At 39.0% G+C, this 26531-nt stretch overlaps 1 protein-coding gene across 1 annotated transcript; it reads right to left on the bottom strand.

The window, feature by feature from the left end:
- tacr3a (tachykinin receptor 3a) lies at positions 1-25079 on the bottom strand. Its single transcript, XM_031754058.2, has 5 exons — positions 24547-25079; positions 21303-21500; positions 20365-20515; positions 5027-5223; positions 1-2747 (listed from the first exon to the last, which is right to left on the bottom strand). The coding sequence occupies exons 1-5, from the start codon at positions 24912-24914 to the stop codon at positions 2414-2416; spliced, it is 1248 nt and encodes a 415-aa protein (XP_031609918.1). The 5' UTR covers positions 24915-25079; the 3' UTR covers positions 1-2413.
- Positions 25080-26531: the final 1452 nt, after the last annotated feature.

Below are 26531 nucleotides of genomic sequence, written 5' to 3'. Positions count from 1 at the left end.
TGTTTATTAAAGTTGAATTTAATGTTAAAATCTGTAACATTGTGCTGTCGATTTTTCCTTCCATAGTGACTGATCTTTGCACTGGCTTTCACCATCAGACAGAAGCTGCTAAACCACAAAATAGATGTGAATTATAGTTCAGTAGCTGCAGGCACCAAAACTGACATAATGACAGAGAGCAGAATTAAGGTCTGTGCTGTGCAGCGATTATGTCTGCAGAGAGTAATGTTTAGCATTATACATGCATACATCAAATATAGTTTGACGTGTTTTTTAATCTCTGATTGCCAGCAATTACATTGTTTCTCGTTCATTTTTTGTGCTAAGGTGGTAACTCACTTCTCAAAATTGAGTAAGCTCATTTTTACAAAAGGACAGGTATAAATTATTGAAACACCCGGGCCTATACGTCGACACAGAAATTCATCACAATAATGAAAAGATGACGCAAGATGAGTAATAAAGAGCAAACAATCTTGTAACTGCAAAATCAAATGTTGCAATGTACTGTATGTGGCAAAGCAAACTGCACAAAACATTATTCTTGGATGCAGCACAGTATAGTAATAGTCTTTTGTATAAACGAACAGTAATACTGAAAAGTTTTCTGGCTATCTATTGTAGTGTTTTTTTTTCTACATTTAACACACTTCTTTTTAAAAATTTGCAATAAGTCACAGCTACATTTCATCATAAGCATATTCTGTCACTGGTAAACACTCATAATGCTACAAAGACCAATATACAATAAAGCTACAATAAGCAAGTATATTAGTACTCACCACTGCAGAGCAATGAGAAATCTTTTGGAGGCCTTTATATAAGAAATGTGATATTGAATTACAAAGTTATTCATTCTCATATTAACAAAGTACTTGACATTTACCAGGAATAATAGTTAAGTGTTTAAAGTATAGTATACTGCTTTTACACCAAAAAGAAAGAAAGAGACCCACCCTGAAAGAAACTTTAAAGACACAACAAACAATTTAGTCACCGCTGAACAGAGAGAGGCACACCCCGTGCTGTACATTCAAACAAACACATTATTTACACATAGAAACAGCAAAATGCCTTGATTAATACGTCCAAATATTTAACCAACCTCAATAAAAATGACTGGACAACTTAAAAATGCAAAACACTAAAATGCACAGCATATATGTTTTCACATTCTTTGAAAATACTTTCATGAGTCTATTAACATTCAAATTTCTTAAGGATAATTAAGGACATTTGTGTTGTGTTTGTATGGCTGTACCTTATGGTTGATTTAAAAAAAAAGAAGTATTTTTTTAGTTTTTTCTATACTATGTGACAGCTGAATGTCTGTTTGCTATGTGTTAATCAACACGGGATATAAATGACAAAATACCAAAACTATATTTAGCTTTGATTACAATTATACAGCTAATCTATTTTTTTTATTCCAAAGCTAGGTATGTTCAATAGGAAACTAAATCTATGATTATGTTTGTTTACCAAAACAAGTGACAAATCTAATCTCTTAACAGCAAAATCTATGAATAGACCAAAAATATGAAAGTTTTTTGAGTAGTCATGTCTGAGACTTGATGAATACTGAGTCAGCGAGGATCTGCCACAGTATGGTTCCACTGTAAACTGTAAATGCAACAAAACACAGGTTATCATACCGCCTGGTGCCAACTCAACACTTGATGTTCAGGCAACAATTTCCATGCAACACAGGGAAACAGCGTTGAAACACCAGCAGCAGTGGCGGAACAACGCTATCCTTATATATTGCACTTCACCATGCAACTTCCTGTATTGTTTTCCTTTCACTTGACTGAAAAATATAAATAAAACAATGACACCGTAGCTCCTCGATGGCTAGTTTGCGTTCAGTAAGCTCATTGACCTGCCTGTTTATTGACATGCTGGAAATGTTTACTGGATTTCTCCTCTGGCTTGTTGTAGGTCACCAGGAAATGCTCGTTACAACAGTTGCATAACCAAGAGTTACACACAGAGCCATGTGTTGCTAGAAAGAATTCAATCAGCAGCTATTCCACTGGTGACTCTCTGCAGCCACTCGTTCATGGCTTCAGGAGAAAAGAGATCCAAAGCCCATCCTTTGTGTCACATGAAGTTCACAGCTGTTATGGGCTGAAATAAAAAACAGGCTTTTGATCTGATCTCCATCAGAACTGAATCATTTTATCATCAACTGAATGAGCTGTAGGACAGATGGCTGTGTTTAAATGCTTCTTACAGTGTTTTTGTATCAAAGGGTGAACTTGAATGAACAAGAGTTAAACTTTTTGCTCTCAGTATTTCTATTTCTAAGCTAAACAAACACCGTGCGCACTTTTTTTTACATCTGCAGTGTATAAAGCTTTACACATGGAAATGTTTTGTGGTACACACACATGTCTGTAAATGCTCATGTTCAAGGGAATTCTTCAGGCTGAGCGCTGGGAGCGCTTCCATTCTGCGTTTTCATAGCGGTGTCGCTGCAAGCAGCAATCTCTGTGTGCCGAGAAGTGACGTAGCTTCTCTTCCTACCAGGCAGGGAATGCTTCCTTCCGGTGCCACCTATAGCGCTGCCATCACCTTCAGCAGGGTCATAAACTACCACCATGGTGTTATCCATCCGTGTCAGTGTGTACATACTGCTCTGGCGTGTTTGGGTTAGCCGTGTAGAGCGTAGCTCCAGCTCGTCGTAGCTGGACACCTTAATGAAAGGGCACCAACGAAATGCTTGCTTGAAGCCTGCTCGAAACCTGTTGTAGTGAGAGAAAAACAAATGTTAAAAAATGAGTCCATTTGTCATTTAATTGGCCTTTATTTCTGTTAAATCTTGCATAATTTCTTCTAATTGAAAAAGTGAACCTGAAACCTTTATAAAGACAACCAGCAACTTTGATCTAAATGTGCAGTTAGTGGGTCAGTGTGTGTGGAAATGCAATATTATTTAGAAGGAGGTAAGCAAAAAAAAGACTGTGTTTGAGATTTTGGTAGTGCATAGTTTTCTGAAATCTACAATTAACCAAACTTCAGTTGCTTGACTGACTTCGCTGTTTTTATAGGATGGCATCCACTTCTACATTTGTGAACACAGCAGGAGCTGTATGTCAGATTTCTGAATGTGCATTTTCTGAGGTCTAGAAATGCAAAAATCCATCACTCGCCTTTCTTTGGCATTAGGACGTATCTTGAGAACTAGATACTGTGTAGCAAGCTCCTGTTTATGAGGGACTAAGCTAATTGCTCTTTTCTCTAACAGAGGAAATTTCCTCTCATAAGAAGCAAATGGTTTCCCCTCCTGGGCTTGTGAATGAACCACCCTCTGAGGTGAGGAAGACATACAGCAAACTGTTGTCTGTATCACTTGGTTATTGCTGTTCTCATAAGCCAATTTGAGTTTCTATGTTTTAATTTTTCTATTTTCAGTGACCGTGGCGACAGGTTGGTCGGCAATGCATGAAGGAAATTGCTTTTCTGCATAGCGAGGTGCAGAACAGCTGGCTCTGTATCATCCGTTCATCCATCCATCTGGAGAATGCTGTCACTCTCTGAAGACTAAGTCACTAAAACCTTTTATCGAAATGCCTTTTTGGTCTATTTTTTATTTTTGAATTCATCTTTGGCACAGTTGTGGCACAGTTGAGACAACTGTTTCTGTTTCTGCCAGTGGAAAGTATTTCCACTTTCTACTGGCAGAAACTAGTATCAGCATGATTATATGTGCTGTGCAGATTTAAATACCCTGTCATTTGAGTGGTAGGGGTTGTGGAGACAGCTGCTCCAAAGAGCCTCTGAGAAAACTGTCAAGAGGGTCATATTTCTCCTTGGTGAAGAGAGTAACGAAGCTACTGAATTAGTACCTGAGAACCATAATTGCCCCAAGCCTCGACTGAGTGGTGGTAACACAAACATCCTCTAGTGCAGCCCTCAGGTAGCCAACGACCTATCACTTACCAAAGCTGCTCTTGAGGCCTGTGGCCACAACTCAATATGGCCACAGGTGGATCATGGTCATCAGTGATGAGAAGATTCGACAAACACATCATCACCCACCAATCTACAGTGTTGAGTTGCTTGCCCCAAGTTATGTGTCTAGAATGCCAAGGCTCTCACTGGGTAAATGCAGGACAAGGTTGTCTGACAGGCCAGTCAGTGTTGAAGCACCTTAGGACACTGTCTGCAGTTGACTTAAGATTCAAGGGCAATTCTGATGAGTTTCAAGACACATATCATGAATACGCTCTGTATCTTATTGACACAGACAGAGGGTCATGTCTTCATTTTCACCTTTGCCTTTAGCGGGAAGCGAAGTGGTGTCCGTCATTATTAGTAGGGATGCTAGATGTGAAGCTGCAATGTAGCTGGGTGTCCTGCATTGGTGTGGCTAGGCTAGCAAATGTTATTTTGGAGGTAGCATTCCCCCAGGCAACTACTGGCATTCTGTTATTAGTATTGCAACTGACATATTACTACTGAAATACAGCTACTTGAGTTAGCTAACAGTTAAGCATTAGCTAACTTCTTTATGTAGTAGCTTATGATACTTCTTGGACAGAGAAGCTTACATTGCATAGCTAACATTAGGTAACACTGTAGGCCTTCCTAATCATCATGCAAATACACTGAAGGAAAAAGAGTTTCTCTTACATTTTTGAGAGAATGACAACCCCTTAACTGCTTTCATCTCAATATAAACAATCATTTTGGGTGCCGGTTTAGCTCAGTGGGATGAGCAGGCGACCATATGCCGCATGGCTGAAAGCAGCCAGCCCTAGTTTGAGTCCGATCCATCCTTCCTGCATGCCTTCCTCTCTCTTTCCCTCCGCTTTCCTGTCGATCTTCACTGTGTCTATCCAATAAAGCCAGTTAAAAGGCCAAAAAATATATTAAAAAATAAAATAAAATCATTATGTAACACAGGTGTAAAAACCCTTCAATGAATTCCCTCATGCATCAGGTGCCTTTACAGAATTAGTTGCACATTTGTTGTCTCGTTAAGTAGCAATGCTAAATTAGCAACACTGTTGTTACCCACCTGCTGTTGAGGCAGCAGTAGATGATAGGGTTGTACATGGTGGAACTCATTGCAAGCCACATGATCGACAGGTAAACCTGCTGGATGTACTTCCATTTGCTTAGAAGCTTGTTGAGACCTGTTGCAATGAAGTAAACATGGTATGGCAGCCAACAGAGGGCAAACGTCACCACTACAACAATCATCATCTTAACCACCTGAAACAGAGAGAGTGCAAAATGATGAAAAACACAGATAAATGACAAACATTTGAAAGAAGAATACGGTGCACATAACTTCAGTCTAAAAGCAGGCAAACAATACATTTATTACTGTAATGCTGCACTAGGAAAGCAGGATAGCATGTTCCAGTTTCACTGAGTTGATATCAATTCCACATCTGATCTTAACCTACAGCATGACTATCACACAAATATGTGAAACACCAAATAATTAGCAGCAAAAAGAGCTCTTCTGCCAACTCTGTTATGGGAAAAGAGACCCTAAAATTAATGTTAAATGGAACATGTCCCTGGATCAGACTGAGACAATAACAATTCCTGTTATGACCATTCAGTTCAAAAGTCCTAATGGAATTGGTGGCTTAATAGGCACCATCAATGCTGAAAGGTATTTATAGGTTTCAGAATAACATGTGCTCTTTTCCAGGGAAGCAATGGGCAAAAAGACCTTTCAAATCCACGTAGTGCATCTATAACGGCACAACTTCATAGTAGAACAGTCCGGGTGCTCAACTGCCTTGCCTGCAGTCCAGTTCTTTTACAAGCTGAAAACTTTTGGAGCATCACAAAATTTAAACAAATGAGAAAGAAGACCCAGGACCACTGAGCATCTAGGATTCTGCATCAGTCAAGTGTTTTAGCATGTTCATATTTTCGGCGTTCCAGTTTTTTTGTCCTGTATCTATCTCTGTTTTGTTGATGTGTTGCTTCCCTTGCCTTCCTTGTTTCTACTTCCTGTTTTATTTTGGTAATCACTCTTCTTTGTGTGTGTTTGTCCTATCTTTTTTCCAGATAACTTCAGATCATTGAGCTTTTGTTTTTGTTTTGTTTTGTCATTTTGCCTACAGCTTGGGTATGAATGCACTTTTGTTATCTTTTGTAAATTAATTAAATTCCCGTTGTTTACTGCATGCCTTTCCACGTTTGTGACATTCTGCATTTGGAACCATTTAAGAATTGAATCAAACCAATTTTAAATATGCTACATTTATTGAAAAATAAAGGTAAATAAAAATCAAGTCAGAGGAAAACCTACTCTTTTGCCTGACTGATGACAGTTCAGGCAATTCTGAACTGCAGTGGACTGTATCTGGGTGGTTACCAGGAACAAAATCTCCAATACTTTGTTTCTTCAGAGAGAGGCTGGAGAGGCACCATGGACAGAAAGCTCTGCAGATACAAAACAGACATGCCTGAGTCCTCCCTGAAATCTAAACAAAGTCTTGGCACCCTTTGTTTTGAGTATATGTTTTAAAAAGAAGTTTATGGCATAATACAAGCTATGCGGTAAACTTCACTAGGTGGCTGCTAGTGACAATGACAGTGTCAACATTAAATGAGGGATGATCCCCAAAAGATATAATACAACTTAAACAAGTCAAAAGACCAAGAACGCCTTATGTGTGTAAGTATAAATGTTTCCATTGCATGTAAAATGATCTGTACCAAAAGAATCCTCCAGCGGTGTAACTTATGGGGAAAAGCTGAGGGTAAGGTTTTGACTCCAAAGTTTATTTTAAACTAGATTATTTGTAGGACCTCCCTACATTTCTAAAAGGCTGGACATTTGTATTTGTGTGTCACAGAGCCTTGAAAGGATGACAGAAGATAAAACAGCAAGACATAGTGGCAACCATTGCTTGTATCCATTTTGATTTCGAAGGTGCTAACTGATGGTAACTACTACCATTTATATCTTATGGTCTATGCTGTTATTTATTTATTATTCATTCATTCATTAATCCGCCCCTCATCTCAAACTGGTTTGAGTTGGCAGATGGCTGCCCCTTCCTGAGCCTGGTTTTGTCAGAGATTTCTTCCTGTTAAAAGGGAGTTTTTCCTTTTCACTGTGTCCAACTGCTTGCTCATCATTGTAGGATCTTTTGCATTTGTGAATTGGAGTTACATTAATTGTAATTGACTTGAACTCGATTGAACTGAACTGAAATGCTTTCAGTGAACACTACAAGACCAGCTGTTGCAAATCTTGTTGCACTTTTTGGTTTCATGCAAATATACCTTAGAAGGCGAAGCCAAACAGGTGCTTCCTCTTCAGGCTAAACATGTTAATAAACTTAACAGAACGACAGACACATTTGCTAAATTCCCTTAGTGTTCTGTTTAAATGGTCCATATTTGGACTGCCAGAAAACTCAGTCACACAAACTTAAATATTTAAAGCATGCATGCGTTTCTTGGTATTGAGTCATTTTACTTTAAGAAGTATGCTTTACATATAATAATTAAATTTTATGTTAACAAACATAATATTAAAGGGGGACCAGAATATAAAGCACTTCTTTGAAGATTAGGTATCTGGACCATTGTGCATCAAACAATATAAAAAAGCACCTTTTTACACAGGACAGAGCTTGTTTTCCAAGCTTTTACATTAAAATGTAGTCCACAGTGTCAACATTTTGTGTGCAATAAAAACAACCCACCGTCTCTTCCTTATGCAACTATGGTCCACAAATAATATTAAAAAGGATATTCTGTGACGCACAAGAGACTGAAACAAATAATGGCTAGAGTGCAAAAGGTTTATTTCTACATACACTACCTTGGGTGTTTTGGAGGTTATTGAAAGTAAAGAGAATATATTGGGACAAAGGGCTTATTCTGTCTAGCAGTGTACTCAAATGAGCTTTGAATTCAAAATGACATCAGACAATATTAGAATGAAAAATTGAGGACAAAGAGGGGATCATATCTAAAATCATATGCTTTGTAACAGTCATGTTAAATTTAAGTGAAACCCAGTGAAAACAATAAGTAAGATGTAACAACAATTATTTAAAACTCAGCTCCCAGTATTGGCAGTAATTTAGCACCAGACTACTTATAAGGGCAGTAACTGCAAGAGTAAAGAGAAAGTATTCAGTCTAATATTCAGTTCAATTCAAGCAAGCGCTTTGGCGAGAGTGGGAAGGGAAAAACTCCCTTTTAACAGGAAGAAACTCCTGGCAGAACCAGGCTCAGGGAGGAGCAGTTGGGGTGAGGGGAGGAAGACATGACACATTGTCCTAAAGAAAAAAGGATTTCAGTCTAATACCAGTATTTATTTATGTATTTTTTTTTAAAAGTCATCTAAAACACACACACAAATAAACAACAACAAAAAACCAAACAAAAACACTTAGGATTATGAGAAATTAGAAGCAGTGGTTCCATAGTATTGTGTTAGTAACTAACAAGTGAAAGTTTGATCCCAGGAGGGGGCACAAATCCATCTGCTTCCGAGGCCTATACTATGAAGCAGGATTTCATCTTATCCAGGTGACTTTGGGATTAACCCTGGGGCTTCTGTATCACGAAGGGGGCTCACTTCTCCATATACATGGATATGGTAACTTATGCTTGGAACAGGTTGAGTTCCAGATTAAAGCTTTTTTTTTAACCCTTTGGCTACAAAAAAAAAGAAAAAAAGAATATAAAGTACAGTTTTGTTATTCTACTGTATAAGCAGTGACATTTATCTTTTTGTACTTGTGGACTGTGTATCACAGGTAGACTAAGCCTTTGAATTCTGTTTTTGTATTTATTCTTTACTTGCTCTGAGGTCATTAAATAGTAGTTTAAGTAACCTTAAATTTTTGTCAAATTTCCTCCCAGCCTCTGCTTTTTGCTGTCCTGGCTCAACACTGAGGCGTGCCCAAGCCATCTGAGAGACATGATCTCTCCACCATGTCTTGGAAATGCCTGAATGGGTCATTCTATATAGATGCCTAAACCACCTCAAATGACTACTTTTGATGCGGAAGAGCAGCTGCTCTTATCTGCTCCTTAGTGACTGAGCCTCACCTTATCTCTCAGGGTGAGACCAGACACTCTTGAGAGGAAGCTCATTTCTGCCACTTGTATCTGTGATTTCATTCTTTATATCACTATCCACAGCTTATGGCCGTACATCAACCAGTAAATTGACAGCTTTGCCTTCATGCTCTGCTCTTCGGTCACCGTGACAAACAAGTTGTTCACCGACGAACTGAGGTGCTTGTTGTCAATCTCCTGCTCAACGCTTTCCCCACTTGTAAATAAGGCTCCTAAATACTTATATATACTTACATACATATGCGCTTTAGATTGGATGTAAAACTATATTTCATTTTTTGACTAATGTACTTTCCAGTGCCAATAAGCCTCTAAACAACTAACAGCTTATTGCAGTAAATCTACCCCATGCAAAAGATAATTGAGAAATGTGTGTGAAAGAGTGAGTGAATTATAAGTCAATTCAATTTAGAGAAAATTGTTTTTATGGGTATGATAATTTTCCTTTAACAGCAGGGTAGCAGGCAGGCAGACGACACAATGCCTACACAGGAAAATCTCTGGAAAATCATAATATGATTTAATCAGTGTCTTAAATTTGGACTCAACATATTTTCTCTGTTTTATCTTGAGAGAAGATATTAAATACTTTTCAGACAGCTACAAAAGACTGGCTGACACCTGCAGTTACTATCCTGTAGGGCCCTTTTGTCTGAAGAGGCCAGTCCAACACTCAAGTCATCAAATCCTCATGGTCAGGACCTTGATTGGTTATTTGATGCTGGCTTTAAAAGCCCCTTCACTGTGCTAATGAAGAAAATCAAGCTGCATGTTGCACACATGTTTGATAATGGGAAGACTGCATTTTAACCCATATCTTGATCTTTTACTAAAGCGATTCAATAGTGTTTTCTTCTAAACTAACCAACACTAACTCAAAACAAAAAGCCAATTAATGCTAACAGGAGCTAGCCTACGCTGGACAAAAAGTCTTTTCTTTTTAATCATAGGTAAAACTTTTTGTCCAGTGATTTTTTCCCAACTTAACCTAACATAACCTCAGTAAAACGCTATTCTAGATTACTTCCAAACACAGTAAGAGTGGAGAGTAGTGCTGCTACTCCTCCATACTGAAATGAACCAATTGAGGTGGTTTCAACATTTAAGTAGGATGCATCCTAGGCAATGTGTTTTGTTCTAACTGAAGGAGGCACTGGGGTAGATATGAGTGGACATGGAGTGGTTATATCTCTTGGTCGGTTTAGGAATATCTCAGATTTCCCAGGAAGACCAGAGTAGGTCGGTGTAAGCCAGACGCAGATAAGCAGCAGAAAATGAATATCTGGATGGATGTAAAAGGAACCCATTGTGTTCAAATATGACACTAAAGCCTTCTGACCAAACATCAGCATGTGAAATGAGTATGTGTTTGTCTAAGAGTAGAATCTGAAGTGTTTGTATTCAGTTTTGCATCTTAAAAACATTGTGTTAGTCAAGCCTAAATTAGTGTACAGTAGCATGCCTGTGTAACCTTTAAGCTATTTTATATCAAGACATGTAAAAGGGAGGACTAAATGAAAGTGGTCCTTTCTCACTGAATATTAAATTACATGCTGTATTGCAGGGGTGTACTTGGTCCCCTGTTGGTGTAAAGCTTGTAGAGGAAGAAAAGCACAAAAATATGTTGCTTGCAATGTGGAAATCAGCCTGAGGAGCACAGAGTGGGAATCAAATGTAGCACAGAGTTCAGCATCAACATTAAATTCATATATATATTTATATCACATATATAGGTTTTATACATAATTTAACTGCAAAACCTAAATTAAACCAAAGTGAACATACTAACTGAACCTTTCTTTAAAAATCTCCATTACCACAATATTTCACATCTAAATAAAACGAGAAGTGGGAAATGTGAAAACAAAAATGGGACATTTTGATTTAATGCTTAGTTGCTTTTGAAAAAAACAAATATTAATAAAGCTAGTGAGATATGCATAATTTAAAGTTAGACCGTAAACCACCAAAACAGTCTTGGGGTTTGCCCTAACACTGGACTTCATTAAGCTAGTAAATAACCACACATCACTGAGCATGGAACCAAAATGAGTTATGCTTCGTGTGGAACAGATATCGCCAAATAGTGTGTTTGAATAAAACACAATATTGATTAACTGATTAAGCAACAAAGAAACTCATTCAATAAAATGAAAAAATGAACAAGACAATAATGATTACTAATGACCTAGAGGGAAGTTTAGATATTAGCATCTGTGAGAACTATTAGTATATAAACAGTAAAGCTTTAAAGCAATAATATTCATAGAATAATATAATAATATATTTAATTACAATACTACTACTAATAATAAACAATATAACTGTTAACTTCCATACAGTCTTTGAAATATTATGCTAATTTACAAATATTAAAGACAAATGCATTTTGAAAGCAATCCAACTCTAGATAAAAGAAAGGGAGATTCAAGGTACCACAGGGTCTGAGTAAAGTAGAAATCTACCCATCATTTGTGCCTGCAGTGAGGACTTCAGCTGGAGTCCTTGTCAAGGTGTGAGACAGATATTTAATTGCTGTTTTGACCAGTCACTGACGAGAAGAGTGTGACACACCTTAAGCTCAGCATGCACTCAAAAAATAAATAAATAAAAACAAAGCAGCAAACTTATATGGTATTATTAATGACCTTTAATAAAGCTTTTGCAGCATGCAAAATTGATGTTAGTGTTACACTTGCATACAATACAGGTTAACACTGCTGTACTGAATATCTACAAATAACTGATCTTGTAATGTAATCCACGCCGATCTTTACCTTCTGACATATCATTCTCAAGACTCCACCAAGAAAGAAAAACGGAACACTTGCTACCTTAAAGGACTGCACAGCAGTCTTGCGACAGGTCACTAGTGTTTCATGTGTCAGACTGACATTTTCGATGCACAGCCCCAGGCATGAGCTTAAAATAGAGTACCCGTGGCGCTGTGATTGCAGAAGAATGGATTAACTCAAAACAATGCACCAGTGTGAATCCACTTTTCATCACAACGATGAGAAATGATGCACACAATCAAGATTTTTTTTATTGCTTTGTCTCATCTCACAGACCTGTTGCACAGGAAATCTATTATTAGGATGAAATATTACAAAACTGAGCTTAAATGTGTCTTTTTATGATTGGTTCAAACAAACAAGACACTGTCAAATGATTTCTGTATTCATTAGGTATTTTTATTGCAGTTTGTCTGTCTGGTCCAGACTAAAATATACACTTGCATTTGACTTATGTGAGGTCCCCCTCAAGTTTTGCATGGCCCATAATTTATATTTGTTACAAATTTCTTTCACTCAGTTTGAACAGTACAATTGACATGTTTCTAGATGATAGTTTAAACATGTAGCTACATTTTTAATATGTCAAAGCTTTACAGAGCTAATATTAGTAGTATTTAGTACTAAATAGCAGATCTTGCTGACCTAACACACTTAATTAGATTGTGAACATGGAAAAAAAATCATACCTACAAACAACTTTCATATTAGCTTTGTCATTTATCATGTTAATTAGCATGCTGATTAGCGCTCAGGCAGAAGACCCACTGAAGGCAGTTTGGCATGAGGAAGATGTGAGCAAATCATGTCACGAGATGTTCCAGAAATGCGGTGAAAAAGAAAGACGTGGTTCGGCAGTTCAAAGTATTAAAATTCATTCAAGCGAAAGTATAATTTGGCTGATGATGAAGACATTGTTTTGATAGATAATTTTAAGTAAGTGAGCAATTTATTAGGTAGTAGGTATTCTCCTTTCACCTCTGCTTTAAAGATGATATATTGAGTTTATTATTTTTATTGCGTAGCGGGTTACACATTCAAGTGAAAGGTCACTGGTTGAGTTCCAGCCAGAGATGCAACTCCACTTTGTGGGTGTGTAAAAACTTTGCCAAAGCAAACATGCGGAGCTACCCTGCTGTGGCGACCCCCTGTAAATAATGGAGCAGCTGAAAGTAGCTTTGGCCAGTTTTCATCATGTTTGCAAAGGAGCAGTCTTGTAAAAGTTGACGAGTCGACAGCAGTGAGCAAGAAGCAGCAGCGGCATTGCTGTCTTTATGGTGCTATAACACCCTGCTGTTTGTGAAATTGTGATGAAAAATGAATCTATGTTCATGGAGGTGAACCGTTACCATTTTTTTTTGTCAATGAATATACATTTATAAGTAATATATGTAAGTAATAAGAATTTTTTTTCTGAGTAAGGAGGGAAGTGTTAGAATAACAACAAGTAAAATAAAGTTTTTTTTTTTCTTTTTTGAGATAAGCTACTACACACAGTTCCTGTGTTAGTTTACATAATCATTTTCATCCAGATTCAGTAAAACGTTTAGGACGAATCAGGGAAAAGACATACGTGCATACGTTATGGTCTCTGTAGTAAGATGTCACTATAATTTCTCTTTGCACTGAAACATTCTCTCAAATTAAGCCTGATTAATTGTAAGATTACATTAAATCTGCAGACTGTATAACAAACAAACAAAATGAATTCACTCTGTGTTACTTGTTGGTTTATGAGCAAAATGACAGAAACGTGGTTACAGGCTTGCAACTTGCCAGTCACACAGTAGACCAGCCCTTGCGCATACTTTTTTCACTCTGATTTACAAAACAAATATTAAGGGCCATAAATTGGCTTGAATTTTTTTCCCTGTTCTCTCTGAAAATAAAGTTTTAAAATGGTATTTTCCCCCTTCATGATTTCTTTCTTTTTTTTTTCTTTTCTTTTTTTTTTATATTTGTCACACTTACATGTTTCAGATCACCAAATAAAATTTGGTATTACCAGTGTTGGGTAAGTTACTTTAAATTAGTAACTTAGTTACATTACTAGTTACTTCTCTAAAAAAGTAACTCAGTTACTTCAAGTTACTCGTTACTTTCAAAGTAACTAGTTACTAGGGAAAGTAACTTTGGTTTTACTCAGAATTCTCTTGTTAATGTGTTGCTTCCGTAACCGGATACCCAGCCAGACTGCCAGTCTTCTAGCTTGCTTACTTGCCACAAGTGCACTGTGCCACCTACCAATAGAAAGGAAAAAATAATGTGCACATTTCCACGAGAGAAATCCCACGCCTGGACCGTCGTTGACCGCCGCCATGATTCTAGCCTGCTTTTTACATCCAACACAAAACTGCAGTCGTGGTGCTTTTGATTGTACTCAGAACTTGGAAATTCTGCCTTCTGAATAGGAAGATGTAGGTAACACCAGACTGCAGATGAGCTGCATACAGAGCTGGACTGGGACAAAAAAAAATCGTCCCGGGCATTTTGACTAGAGACCGCCCACCATTATAGGAAAAATCATAAAGCCTTTGAATGAAAATAAACACTGTTGTGACAGTGATGTACACTGTTCTGATGGTATATATGTATCAATCTATCAATTGTTTGTTGTAAGACTCAGATAATTTTTTTTTTTTTTTTTAAAGCGAGACATTTTAAATGAGAATAATAAAGAAAAGTATTTCCTTGTGCCCCCCTTTCCCTGTTAATGCCCTACCTGGCCCCCTGGCAACACTTTGCTAGATCCGCCCCTGCACAGTTACCAGCTGTCAGCTACGTAGAAAAGGATCCTGGTGTTATTTGTCTCTCAGAAACAGCTCATAACTTCCTTCAACTCATTCATGTCACCTAAAAGGTAAACCTGTTTCTCCATCACCTGTTCAGCTCTGATGATTCAGTAAGGACATCTCCTGGTTTCATCTTCATGTTTCCTCTCACCAGATAACCAAACTGATATCATGACCAGCAGCTTTACAGCTGTGGCTCCAGCAAACATCAGCTGATAGTAGATATTAATATTAAATAAATTCTAACAACAGCTGATCAAGCTTAAACGTGCTGCTGTTGTTTAACGCGACATCCGCTGGTTTCCTCTTTCTGGCGCAAAGTGGGCGATAAATAAACAAGAGAGAAAAGCCGATCAGCTGATCATTGATCAGTTTCGTGATTGAAGTAGAAACAGGAGAGGAGAGAATGAGAGAAGAAGAGGCAGCTGTGCAGCTTCAGCTTTGTGTCTTTTTCATTGTAGCTGAAGTCCGGGACAAACTGTGTTCCTTTTCACCTCAGTACGAAACGCGTAATATTTTCTCTGAATACCAGGCGATTCTGTTTTTAGGGACGGTTGGAAACTCTAATAATTAACCGTATGAACAAAATAAAGTTCAACATCAGTAACATAGCACCCACCCAGCTGTATAGAAACTCCGTCATGCTAGCTAGCACGCAGTACGAAAAAAAGTCAGCATACCGAAAATAAACTCCACCTAAACTTGGTTTATATCTGACTCCGATAGACTGCAGGTCATAACTTCTTACCTGAAGTTCAGTTCACCTGACACGCGGACCGGCGGCCGCTTCGGGTCTCTCCTCTTGCCTCCCTTTTCCTTCATCCACCTGCTGGCCTCCACCACTTGCTAATGTTATTGAATCTGTGGAAGCTCCGCGATATCCACCACACGAAGTAACGAGTAACGAGCCTATCTAAATCCCAGTAACGAGTAACGCGTTCCTGGTTTTGGCATAATAACTAGTTACCGTGCTCGTTACCACAATAATAACGTAGTTACTGTAACGCGTTACTTAATAACGCGTTAGTCCCAACACTGGGTATTACAGACAAAGATAACCCAAGAAAATGCAAAAGCCAGTTTTAAAATGACGATTTTTTTATTAAGGAAAAAAAGCTTTCCAAACCTGCCTGGCTTTATGTGAAAAAGCAACTGACCTCTGTTATTAAATCATGAATGAACTGCGATTAACAACATTTTTTTGGAAAGCTGAGTTCACTTTCACTAGCCAGGCTCAGGCCAGACCTGTTAATTTAAGAAATCACTTGATTGGATGCTGTCTAACGAAGTGAAATAGGCTAAAAGCAACAAGCTGCCAAGCTTTGCACAGTCATAAGGTTTAAGGGACAAATACTTTTTCATACGGGGCCAGGAAGGTTTTTCTCCTTAATAAATGAAATTATCATTAAAAAAAATCAATTTTATATTTACTCTAGTTATCTTTGACTAAAGTTAGAATTTTTTTGATGACATTTACATGTGACAAATATGCAAAAAGATGAGAAATCAACAATTTCTCACAATACTGTATGTCGCTGCTACACCAACAGCTTTAGTTTGCATGTGTCACTGTGGTCAAAGTAAGCTGATATGACTGAAAAGCCCTCTAAAAAGTTAGAGGGACATTTGTTCGTTGTAACATTTATTTCATTTTACTTATCGTAACATAACTTGTTATTGCGAGCCAGTTACATATTATTTAACCTCAATCTCCACTTTCACACCTGTGACTGTAAATGACAGCAGTTTGCAGACTAATGACTTTGATCTGAAATCAGAGCAGTGCAAATAACGTAGATGAATAAAATAAGTGCATTTTTTCACACTCTATTCACCCTGGGTCTGTTTTCATTTATTATTTCATTTTTAAATGCCATCTTGGATGTATCTATTTATTACATTTTATGTTACAAAGTTAGGAAAGCTTAAGTCAAGCTAAGTTGCGCTTGGTGTTTCCTTACACATAATACAAATATTCCCAGTTTCTTCCTCACACGATGGCTAAAGTTTGTTATTTTAACACTAGTTTTGGTCCAGCACGGCGGCCATGTGGCAGACGACGCAGAGGGCATCAATCAGAGAAAGAAAACTGTGAGTGATTCAAGAAAATATTGAACTGATTCTACTTGATGTGTTAGTATCTGCTTTAATTTTTTAGCATGTTTACGAAGCTAATCATGTTTATCGTGCAGTGAACTGACTGCACAGCTCATGGTCAGCATGCTTTAAAAGAAAAGTTAAACTCATGGAGAATGTGTACTGACAAGCCTTTCCACTGTGAACATATTAAATTTAATTTGCTCAGAATTAATACATAAAACTAAACTGGGACACAGCTAATGAGCCATAGCCTTGTTCACTAATACCATGAAGAGCTGAAAGCAATTTAAGGTCAACTTGGGGTTCAGTTTCCTTTAAAATGGGCTCACGATGCACAGTTTGAGGTCTTCTTTGCACTATGTCTATAACCCTTTGATAAAGGAGACACAATCCTTTAAAACATGAAAAATATATAAAGTCATTTTAGGAAAAGGAAACCTGACACCCTCTGCATTTACTTACACAAACGAGGAGTTATAGTGTCTATTTAGCTGTAGACACAACAATATTTCCATCACATTCATTTAAATTTCTGTGCCAGTCACCAAGCTGATTTTTTTATGAGTTTTCAAATTGATTCGCCTCACTGAGCTGAATATATTTATTTATTTATTTATGTAGTATGTTTTGCCTGCAGTACCATAAAAACATTAGCTTTTGAGCCTGGGGCTGTTCTCTCCTTTGTGTAACCTATTCTGACCAGAGACTCAGAGCACTGTACTTTCAACCTGCATGATATTCATCTGCTCAGAAAAACACACTATACCACCAGCAATGAGAACAGAACAGTACTAGGTGAGGATCATGCTTCACCATTTACAAAAAACAAAAAAACAATTTAATGGTAAAATTTAGATTTAAACAGTTCTGCTCTGAAACAAGTGAACAAAACACATGTCTGGGGTCAAATCTGAATATGTCTATGCACAAAACCCCCTGTGTGTGTACAGCCCTAAATGATGACCACAGTGAGGGTCAATACAGAGTCACAGGAATGGTGAAAGTATGCAAAGGCAAAGACAGAAATCTGAACCCTTCATTTAGCATTTAGCGAGGAAGTCATGATGTAGGATGACAAAATTAAAAGCACACCATTTAGATTTAGTAAACGTAATGAAGGTGAGATCAAAGCAGTTCTACTGTTGAGTGGACCTTACATCTCCTCCAGTGATTTCCAATATATCCAATATATTTACCTTTCTTAGTGTTGTCTGAGAAAGGTAACTATGTTTTTTTTTTCCTTAATAGGTATAATTTTGCTGGCACTTATTATGTAAGGTGTGAATCTGAAGGCACTGTGAAAGGCATTAATAACAGATCCTGCCTGTTAACAAACAGAGATTTTATAAATTAAGAGGAATTTAATATTTTTGACGAAATTTGACGAAATTTTTTAAAATGTCTTTGTGGTGGGGCGTGGTCTGCGGTGCCGCTGCAGAGGAGGCGGAGGCACCTGAGGGACATCCGCAATCACGCCTCGCCGCATAAAATGGGAACTATGTTGTTGTTGGTGTTCGGCTGGCACCTCTAAAGCCGCAGCCACGTGTAAATTGCAATAGCTGTAAATAAACAATGCTGAAAAGCATGAACATGTCATCGGGTTCGTCGTGGATCGTTTACAGTGGTGCCGAAACCCAGGATGGGGGCACGGCACACCCAGGACTGGGCCAGCAAGGGAAGGAACTGGCCCAAATGGTGACACCCCCGAGGGAGCAGGCAGCATTGTCACGTCGCCAGCAGGGAGAACTCCAGGACCGCATCGAGCACCGGATGCTGGTGATTGAGAATCTGGCAGCTCGGATCCGGTCCTGGCTGACATCGCCGCCACCCCCACCGGGGTTCCCCTACAGCGTGGGGAGTGGAGGTGGTCCAGACTGTTCCGGTGCCCGTGCTGGCTCCCAGGGTGAGGCCAGCCAGGACGCAGCCTGCCTCTGCGCCCGTACCCACTCCTCGGGTGGGAGCAGCTGGTGCCCGGCAGGTGCGTGTACCCGTTCCAGCTCCCCGGAGGAGGGCAACCACCTTGTCCTCCACCTGCGCAGCCGGAGCTGGAGGTCGGGGTTCCGGAGGGACTGGCCATGCCGCCCGGTACAGCGGTGTCCTCACTGGAGGCTGGCGCACCTGCGGGACCTACCAAGCTGGAGACGGAGGTCGAAGCACGTTGGGGTCCTGCCAGGCCCGGGGCTGGCGTGCTGTCCGGTCCAGCCTCTCTTCCATCAGAGGCTGGCTTGCTGTGTGGTCCTGCGGCCGGCCACCTGCCGAGCCGCCGGGGAGCCTCGGCTCACAGCCACAACTGCTGCACCGCCCTCGCTTGCCACATGTGTGTCCCCTGGACCAGGTATGCCGGAGACACCTCGTCATCGGCACCTATGGATACTTGGGCGGCGACCTGAACAGACGCCTCCCTGTCGCTTCGGGGTTTGGTTCGGCCGGATGGCTCAGACTCTGGCCTCAGTCGGGCGATGGGGGTTTGTAGCGGGGCGTGGTCTGCGGTGCCGCCCCTGTGGCTGGTCTCTGTCTAACTGGGGCCAAAAAACCCCCCCAAAACCCAAACTACAGCCAATAATAACTTATTAAAGTTAGACTAGAGCAAACGAGCAGATATTTAAAAAAAAAAAACCCAAAGAATTATGAAACGTATACACAGTCCAAGTTTAAATTTCATTAAGGTACAATTTACATTAATATTTGTGGGTCTATCTAATCTGGCTGTAATCTGTTCTTTAAAAATATTATGACAGACCTAATTTATCACAATCACCTCTACAGCAGTTTGAAGAACTGCTTTGTGTTATTTTCTCTCTCTCTCTCTTTTCTTTTTGTATGTTTTTTTTTTCAGTATTTTAGGCATTTGAAATGAAAGACGTTTTCAAAATTAATACCCACTGGTTGGTTGGACAGTCACTGGAGCTACAGTCATTAGAAGAAAAGTGCTACATCAATAGCCTTACAGCAGTAATCCATTATTTTTGGCAGCGGGCAGCAGAAGAGGCTACCTGTGAAAAATGGTGTGTTTTAACAACACCTGCATTCTCACAACTTTACATTTTCTAATGGAGACTATAAGGTCAGAATTATTTGTCCTCCACTTCCACTGAATGTTTATTCCAAGGCAGCACTAAACTAACCATACCATGTCCAAAGAAGTACACAAAATAGGCCCAGAGAAAAGAATTCAGTTTGGTGGCAATCTGAGAGTCTTCCCCTCATTCAGCAATAAACATTTCAGCCACAGTGACTATATCATAAAAAAACAGAAGTTTAAATGCAAATCCTAAATGTATGTGTACTGCTCCATAATTCCTCTGCCTTGGTGCATGCTGAATTGTTTTCTAGCTTGAGCTAAGTAAAGACAAATATATGCAGCATGGTTTGCTGTCCCTATCCTGGCATACTTTAGGTTATAAAACAGAAGCAAGATGAAAATACCCTGAAGCTTCAGGATTCTCAGTGGCAGAAAAATACTTATTACTCCCATTTCTCTGCCTTTAAGCATTCAACAATTATCACATTCACAGTTACAAACTGGGTTCCCATAGGTCATATCTTGATATTTTTTTCTGATGCTGGTGTATTATTTCCCCTGTAAGCCCACTTACCTTCCTTTTAGCCCGGAGCTGTCCATGATAGTTATCAGACGAATCTCCAGGGATCTCACCACCCCACAGTGTCAGCCCCACTATGGTGTAAGTAATGCCCATCACCACTAAGGGCAGCACATAGACCAGGACTGTTACTATGATATGATACCTAAGAAGAAAGTGTAAAAATTGTGGGAACATTTAAAAAATAACCATACATAACTCACACATAGTATATGTTTCATGCTGTGTAAACACGTCCTTCTCTGTGCTCTTAGTTCCTGTTGCAAATGATAAATGTAACATTCTGGGAACACTTGCACTCTCCTCTGTTTGCTCTATAATCCCATAAATGACTGCATTTGGTGCTACCTTCCAGAAAAATAGAGCAGGGGTGTAAAAAAGACAATAAATTAACAAATAGTTTTGGTGTGTTTACTATATTTTATATTGTTTGAATGCTTCTCTATTCTTCTTTACCTCTGAGAAAAAACATAGTTTCTCTGGAACGCTATTTTTTTACTCTCATATTGCTAATGAATACGACAGTAAACACTGCAATATTGCATATTTTGCAATTTTTCTGATGAAGATAGCAAAAGTTTTCACCAGATGTAGTCAAAGGGTTGACTATGTTTTCTAAATACTTGCAATCTCTTCACCTTTTAAACAAAACTACCACTGTACAATTATATAGTTACAAAAATTAAAACAGTACGTTGTAAAATCGCTATTTTTTGCTGAGCTTAGCACACGTAATGCTCAAATGGGAACACTACCCTGTAGTGTTTCCAAAAATACTGCTCTGCTCTACTTTGTTTAAATGTTCTGAGTGATGTTTAAAATGAAGGATGGGATTTATTACTTTATTTCATCTTGCTTGTATTATTTGTATAAGTACATCCAACACATTCAAACATCAGACATAGCAGAAAAAACAGATAAATCTTTCTCACATGAAGGAGTCATCCTTCATGTTGGGCCAGGCCACATAGCAGATGGTCCTTTGGGGGATGGTTCGCTTGGTTTGTGTGGTTGAGAAGTAGCAGAGGGGGAAAGCCAAAACTATAGCTAGACTCCAGATACAAACAATAACCCCTGTGGTGACCTTCGCTGACAATCGAGGCTTAAGAGGATGGATGATGGCCATGTACCTACAGCAAAGAGGTTAGAAAGAGAATTCTGTGTTTATATTTAATTGCTGACATACATGTCAGAGTTAACACATCCTTAATGTTATTATATTTTCTTTATTGCAAGTACTTTTTACTGATAGTAACATCTCAAAAACTGTCTTCAAATCAGTGGTCGTTATACACTCTGAAATTGTTTCATGTCAAGGACTTTAAGAGGACTCAAGAGGCGAACATGAAACAATATTTCACAGTTCAAAAGTAATTATTTGAGAAAGTGTGAAATCTAAAAGATAGCATCAAGTCTATTTGCTGTATGCGATAAAGAAAAAAATTCTCTTACCTAAGCATTTAACTTTAACAAGCAGCTAGAATATAAAGTGTCATTTTAAAGTGGAAAATGTCACTAATGCACAAGTGGAATTGACTGAATCAACTTATGATTCGGCGACATTTTTAACATTAAAAATATACCTCATTTTCTACAAGGCAGTCTTGTATAAGTCCAATTATATGGGGGCGTTTGAATTTCGGGGAAGCTGATGGATGATTCATTCCTAAAAAGCTGTGATGAGATTTTGTTTGACTGACACAGTGAAACACTGAAAACTGACAGGAGATTACCATGAACTCAGCTCAGGATGCTACATGATTTTCAATAGGTGATCAGAGGGGCTTAGAGCTGCTAATTCAATCTTCATAGGATGGTAAAAATACAGGCCTTGTCCTTTCACCCCACTGACAACAACCCTCTGGGGGATAACAGCAAATTCACCAGTAATTGCTTAGAACTTATTGCTTCTCACTGGACCTTGTTAAATGTGGAATCAAGTATGTGCCAGAGCACAATGTCAGCTGATCGAATGGACTTCTAGGCACTGAGCAAACTTGAAAAACCTAAATAAAATAACACAAGTGTACACCTTTTTGATATCTATCAAAGAGCATTTAGGGAGACAACAGAACTGGGTGTGACTTGGAATCCTGTCATGCCTGAAGCAACACAGGACAGCTTTTGGAAAGCATATTGTTTTGAAGCCATGTCATAACGGTGTGACATTACCAAGTAAACATTCGTTCAATCACCAGCATGTGTTTAACTAGCAGAGATTACCTCAGATGAGGCGTCCAGACCAAAAGTAATGTACAGAGGTAAATTTCAAGTGCTCTCTTCAAGTGCAAGTCCTCAAAGGAAAGAAAAATGTTTAATCAGTCTGCAAACCTCACTTTAGAGTATCACAAAGAAATCATTAATTGTTATTTATACTTAATGCCTACTAGCCATGGTTTTCTATTCAATTTTTTTTTCCTTTATATTGTTATCATTTGAACAGCATTGCATTTTCTTTAATAAAAGCTATGCTAAGTGTTCCCAATTATAGCTATTTAAGCAAAGAAAATTGTATTGTACATGCACATTTAAGAAATTAATTTCTGTTACAATATTGACCTCCAAAATATAATTAAATAATTATATGACCACGGGGACATTGTAAAATCTTCAGTGGTGTTACCTTTCACACAGAAACCTGTTTTCTTTTCTCTGCACTGCCCAAGGAAACACACTTGGCAGCTGAGAGACTCAGCAGGAAGGACAAATTCACAGATGATCACGAACTGTGGCCTCATGCCATTTCAAGACATCAGAGCGGAGACAGCACCATACTGGGGTTACAAAAAGCATGACCGGAGGTTACATCTACATCATCTAGGTCATGCCTATGTTCTCTTTCTCTGTACACAGATGACAAATTGAATGGACATTGCGGACCAAAAATACAAAGGCATGTAAGTTGCTGTAGAGAGAAGCCAAACTGAGCACGGCCTGAGGAAATACATTGTTCCATTTGGGCATCAAGGAGAAGCACTGGAGGAAGAAACCACCTCAGACAATAACACAACGCACTGTGACACGTGAACACTAGCTGTAGACACACACTGCACTTGCTTGCAGCTTCCACATGATTTTGTCTTTTCATTATGTTCAGCCTGTGGCTACTTCTTTCATCAGTTTAATCCCTTTATTCAAACATTATGATGTATGATGGTCCACTGATCAGTTTCAAAGCCCTGGTGATAGTGTTGACTGCATCCTCACATTACTGGAAAGCAAGGGCTGTCAAAGAGAAAGACTGCAAATGAACCAACGGAGAAAAGAGGATGTGTGAATGAGCAAAAAAAAAAAAAAAAAGATGTGCATGTGACAGAAATCAAGAGAGCCAGAGCGTGTAGGAGGAAAGGGTGATCTTTTCTAGGGTGTTGGCATACACAGAATCATTCACTGCAGCACAGACTCTGTCCAAAACAACTGTTTCGGTCTGATTCACTTGCATTGAAATGTAAAACTAAATCTATGAAACAGGCCCAAGGTGTATGAGATGGCAGTCACCCTCCTGAGGAACTGCCTTTCCAATACAATTATGCAAATCACGACCTGACTACTCCATTGGGAATTGAAAAAAACAAAAAAACGTGTAACAGCAGGGACAGAGAGTGGGAATAAAAAAGGACAAAGACGAAGATGATAACAGAGGCATCAGATTAAACTGGTGAGGACTCCAAATGAGTTTCTATAAGGGAACAAGTTAATACATTTATTTGCCTTGCCAAACGCAGTTTGACTTGAAGCAAGATATTACACTGATTTTAATTCACATTCCCACAAGTGCTGCTTGAACCCAGTGTTGAAATAAAATGATCCAGATTGAAGTGTCAAGGTTATCTTTCATTCTGTGTGTCTTCTAATATTCTATTATTCTGATGATTAGTTGCGTTTAAGACTGTGCACATAAGTGGGATATATTCCCATTGCTGAATGAAGGGTCTGAACTCTAGTGTTTGTATAACATCCTCACACTGAGTGATCATTTATTCCAATATTGAAAAAAAAATATGAAAGAAACTGATTAAAGGCTGTTGTTAAACCTAAAATAAGACCTTAATCAATTTACCTGGTGACCATTAAAAAACGAATTGGTGTATGAGGTGCATGTGGAGCAACAGAGCATTATCTGTTGAACTTTTTTTTTTTTTTTTTTTTTTTTTTACAGCATTTTATAAAACCTACCTGTCCACAGCTATTGCCGTCATTGAGTAGATGCTTGCAAACACAGATGTGACTGGAAAGAAATTGTGGAATTTGCAGTAGGCTTTCCCGAAGTACCACTCCCCGTGAGCGGCGTAGATAAAGTTTATTGAAGTATTGAAAGCAGCCATTGACGCATCCGAAAACGCCAGGTTTAGCAGAAAGTAGTTTGTCACTGTCCTCATGCGCTTGTGCGCAAGAATGATCCATATCACAATTAGGTTTCCAAACACCGCCACCGCCAGCACGAAGCTGTAGGCAACAGACCAGAGAGCGATGCGCCATGGCGGCTGGACAAACTGGTTGGTGTGGTTCGTCGTTATGTTGGATCCGTTATATGAAGCCGCCATCCTCTTCTCCTTTCCCCCTGATGTTGTAAAGGTTTCGGTTGTTTCGCCAATATGTTCTAGGCGCACAGCTGGATTGGCAAGAAGGATTTGCTTACAGGCGCCATAGCGCGCAACTTAAACACCCCTAAAAAGATCCCTGTTTGTTTGATCCGACATGCACGTCTCTGCACACAACTAATAAAACCCAGTGGAACTGTGTGTGGAACAAGTATCTCCCAGTGTTTGCTTGTGCCTATGAATGCGCAGCCTCTCCTCCAGTAGCAGGACGCCGTGCGCGCTCAGTGACGCACAAGTGGCACAAAGTGAAAAAAGATTGATTTATTCTTGTGGCGGCTGTTTTACACTTCATGAATAATGCTCTCTCTCTGTCTCTGTCTCTCTCTCTCTGTGTGTGTGTGTGTGTGTGTCTGCGGTGTAGAATCAGTCTGTGTTTAGTGTGCACCTTTATCTACACTGACCCGTCAGATGATGTTGTTTGCAGTATTTCCAACGAAGCCACAAACAGGATATTACATTTCATTCATTCAGTCTTTCTCTCTAATACGTGTTGTTCCAACTATGTCAATGACTTCATCGGTGCCATTTCCTGCTGTTGGGTTCTCCAGATATATTAAATTTTGTGCTGCTTATTATTATTATTATTATTATTATTATTATTATTATTATTATTATGTTGTACTGGAGAGAAAGTGAAAGTATGCAGTGTGTTGTGTCACCTTTACTTTTGGTATAGCTGTGATTTTTCTCTTTTCTCCTTTTCCTGTCAGACCCATGCAGCATTCAGAACTAACAGGCTGAAGTTCCCTCCAGACATCCAACAGCTCACATCGCTTTTTTTTTCCATACAGTGGTATGCAAACCTCTATCCAGGCTGCATTTACATGTTTTCCAATTGAGTTCAGCAAAGCTTTCTGACAGACAACAACATGCACTCACCAGTACAACTTGCTACCACTTACTACTACTGTGTTGGGCCCCCTTTTCCCTTCAGAACTCATTTCAAATCTCTGAGGAAATATTCCTCAGAGATTTTGCTCCACATTGTCATGATAGCATCACACGTGACTCTCTTGTTCAATTACATCTCAAAGGTGCTCTGATGGACTGAGATCTGGTGAATGTGGAGGATATTCTAGTACAGTGAACTCAATTTATTGCAATGTTCAAGAAACCAGTTTCACATGGTTTGAGCTTTGTGACATATTTTCATGCTGGAAGCTGCCATCAGAAGACGGGCACACTGTGACCATAAAGAAAAGGCTATGGTCAGCAACAATAGTCAACAACAATTGTGGTGTTAAACAATACTCGGTTGTGAAAGTGTGCCAAGAAAATATCCCCCACACTATTACACCAGCAGCTTGAACCGGTGATACAGGGCAGGATGGATCCATGCACTCAGGATGTTTATTTATTTTGACCCTACTGTCTGCAGGTCATATTTCCAGTGTTTGATTGTTCAATTTTGGCGAGCCTGTTATAATTGTAGCCTCATTTTCCTGTTCTTAGCTGACAGGAGTGACACCCAGTGTGGTCTTCTGCTGCTGCAATCCAGCTTTTTCAATGTTTAACACATTGAGAGATGCTCTTCTCCATACCTTGGCTGTAAAAGTGATT

Source organism: Oreochromis aureus, linkage group 6, assembly GCF_013358895.1.
Source record: "Oreochromis aureus strain Israel breed Guangdong linkage group 6, ZZ_aureus, whole genome shotgun sequence".
Taxonomy (NCBI): domain Eukaryota; kingdom Metazoa; phylum Chordata; class Actinopteri; order Cichliformes; family Cichlidae; genus Oreochromis; species Oreochromis aureus.
The sequence above is the reverse complement of the archived record's forward strand: the minus strand, read 5'-3'. Positions and strand labels throughout refer to the sequence as shown.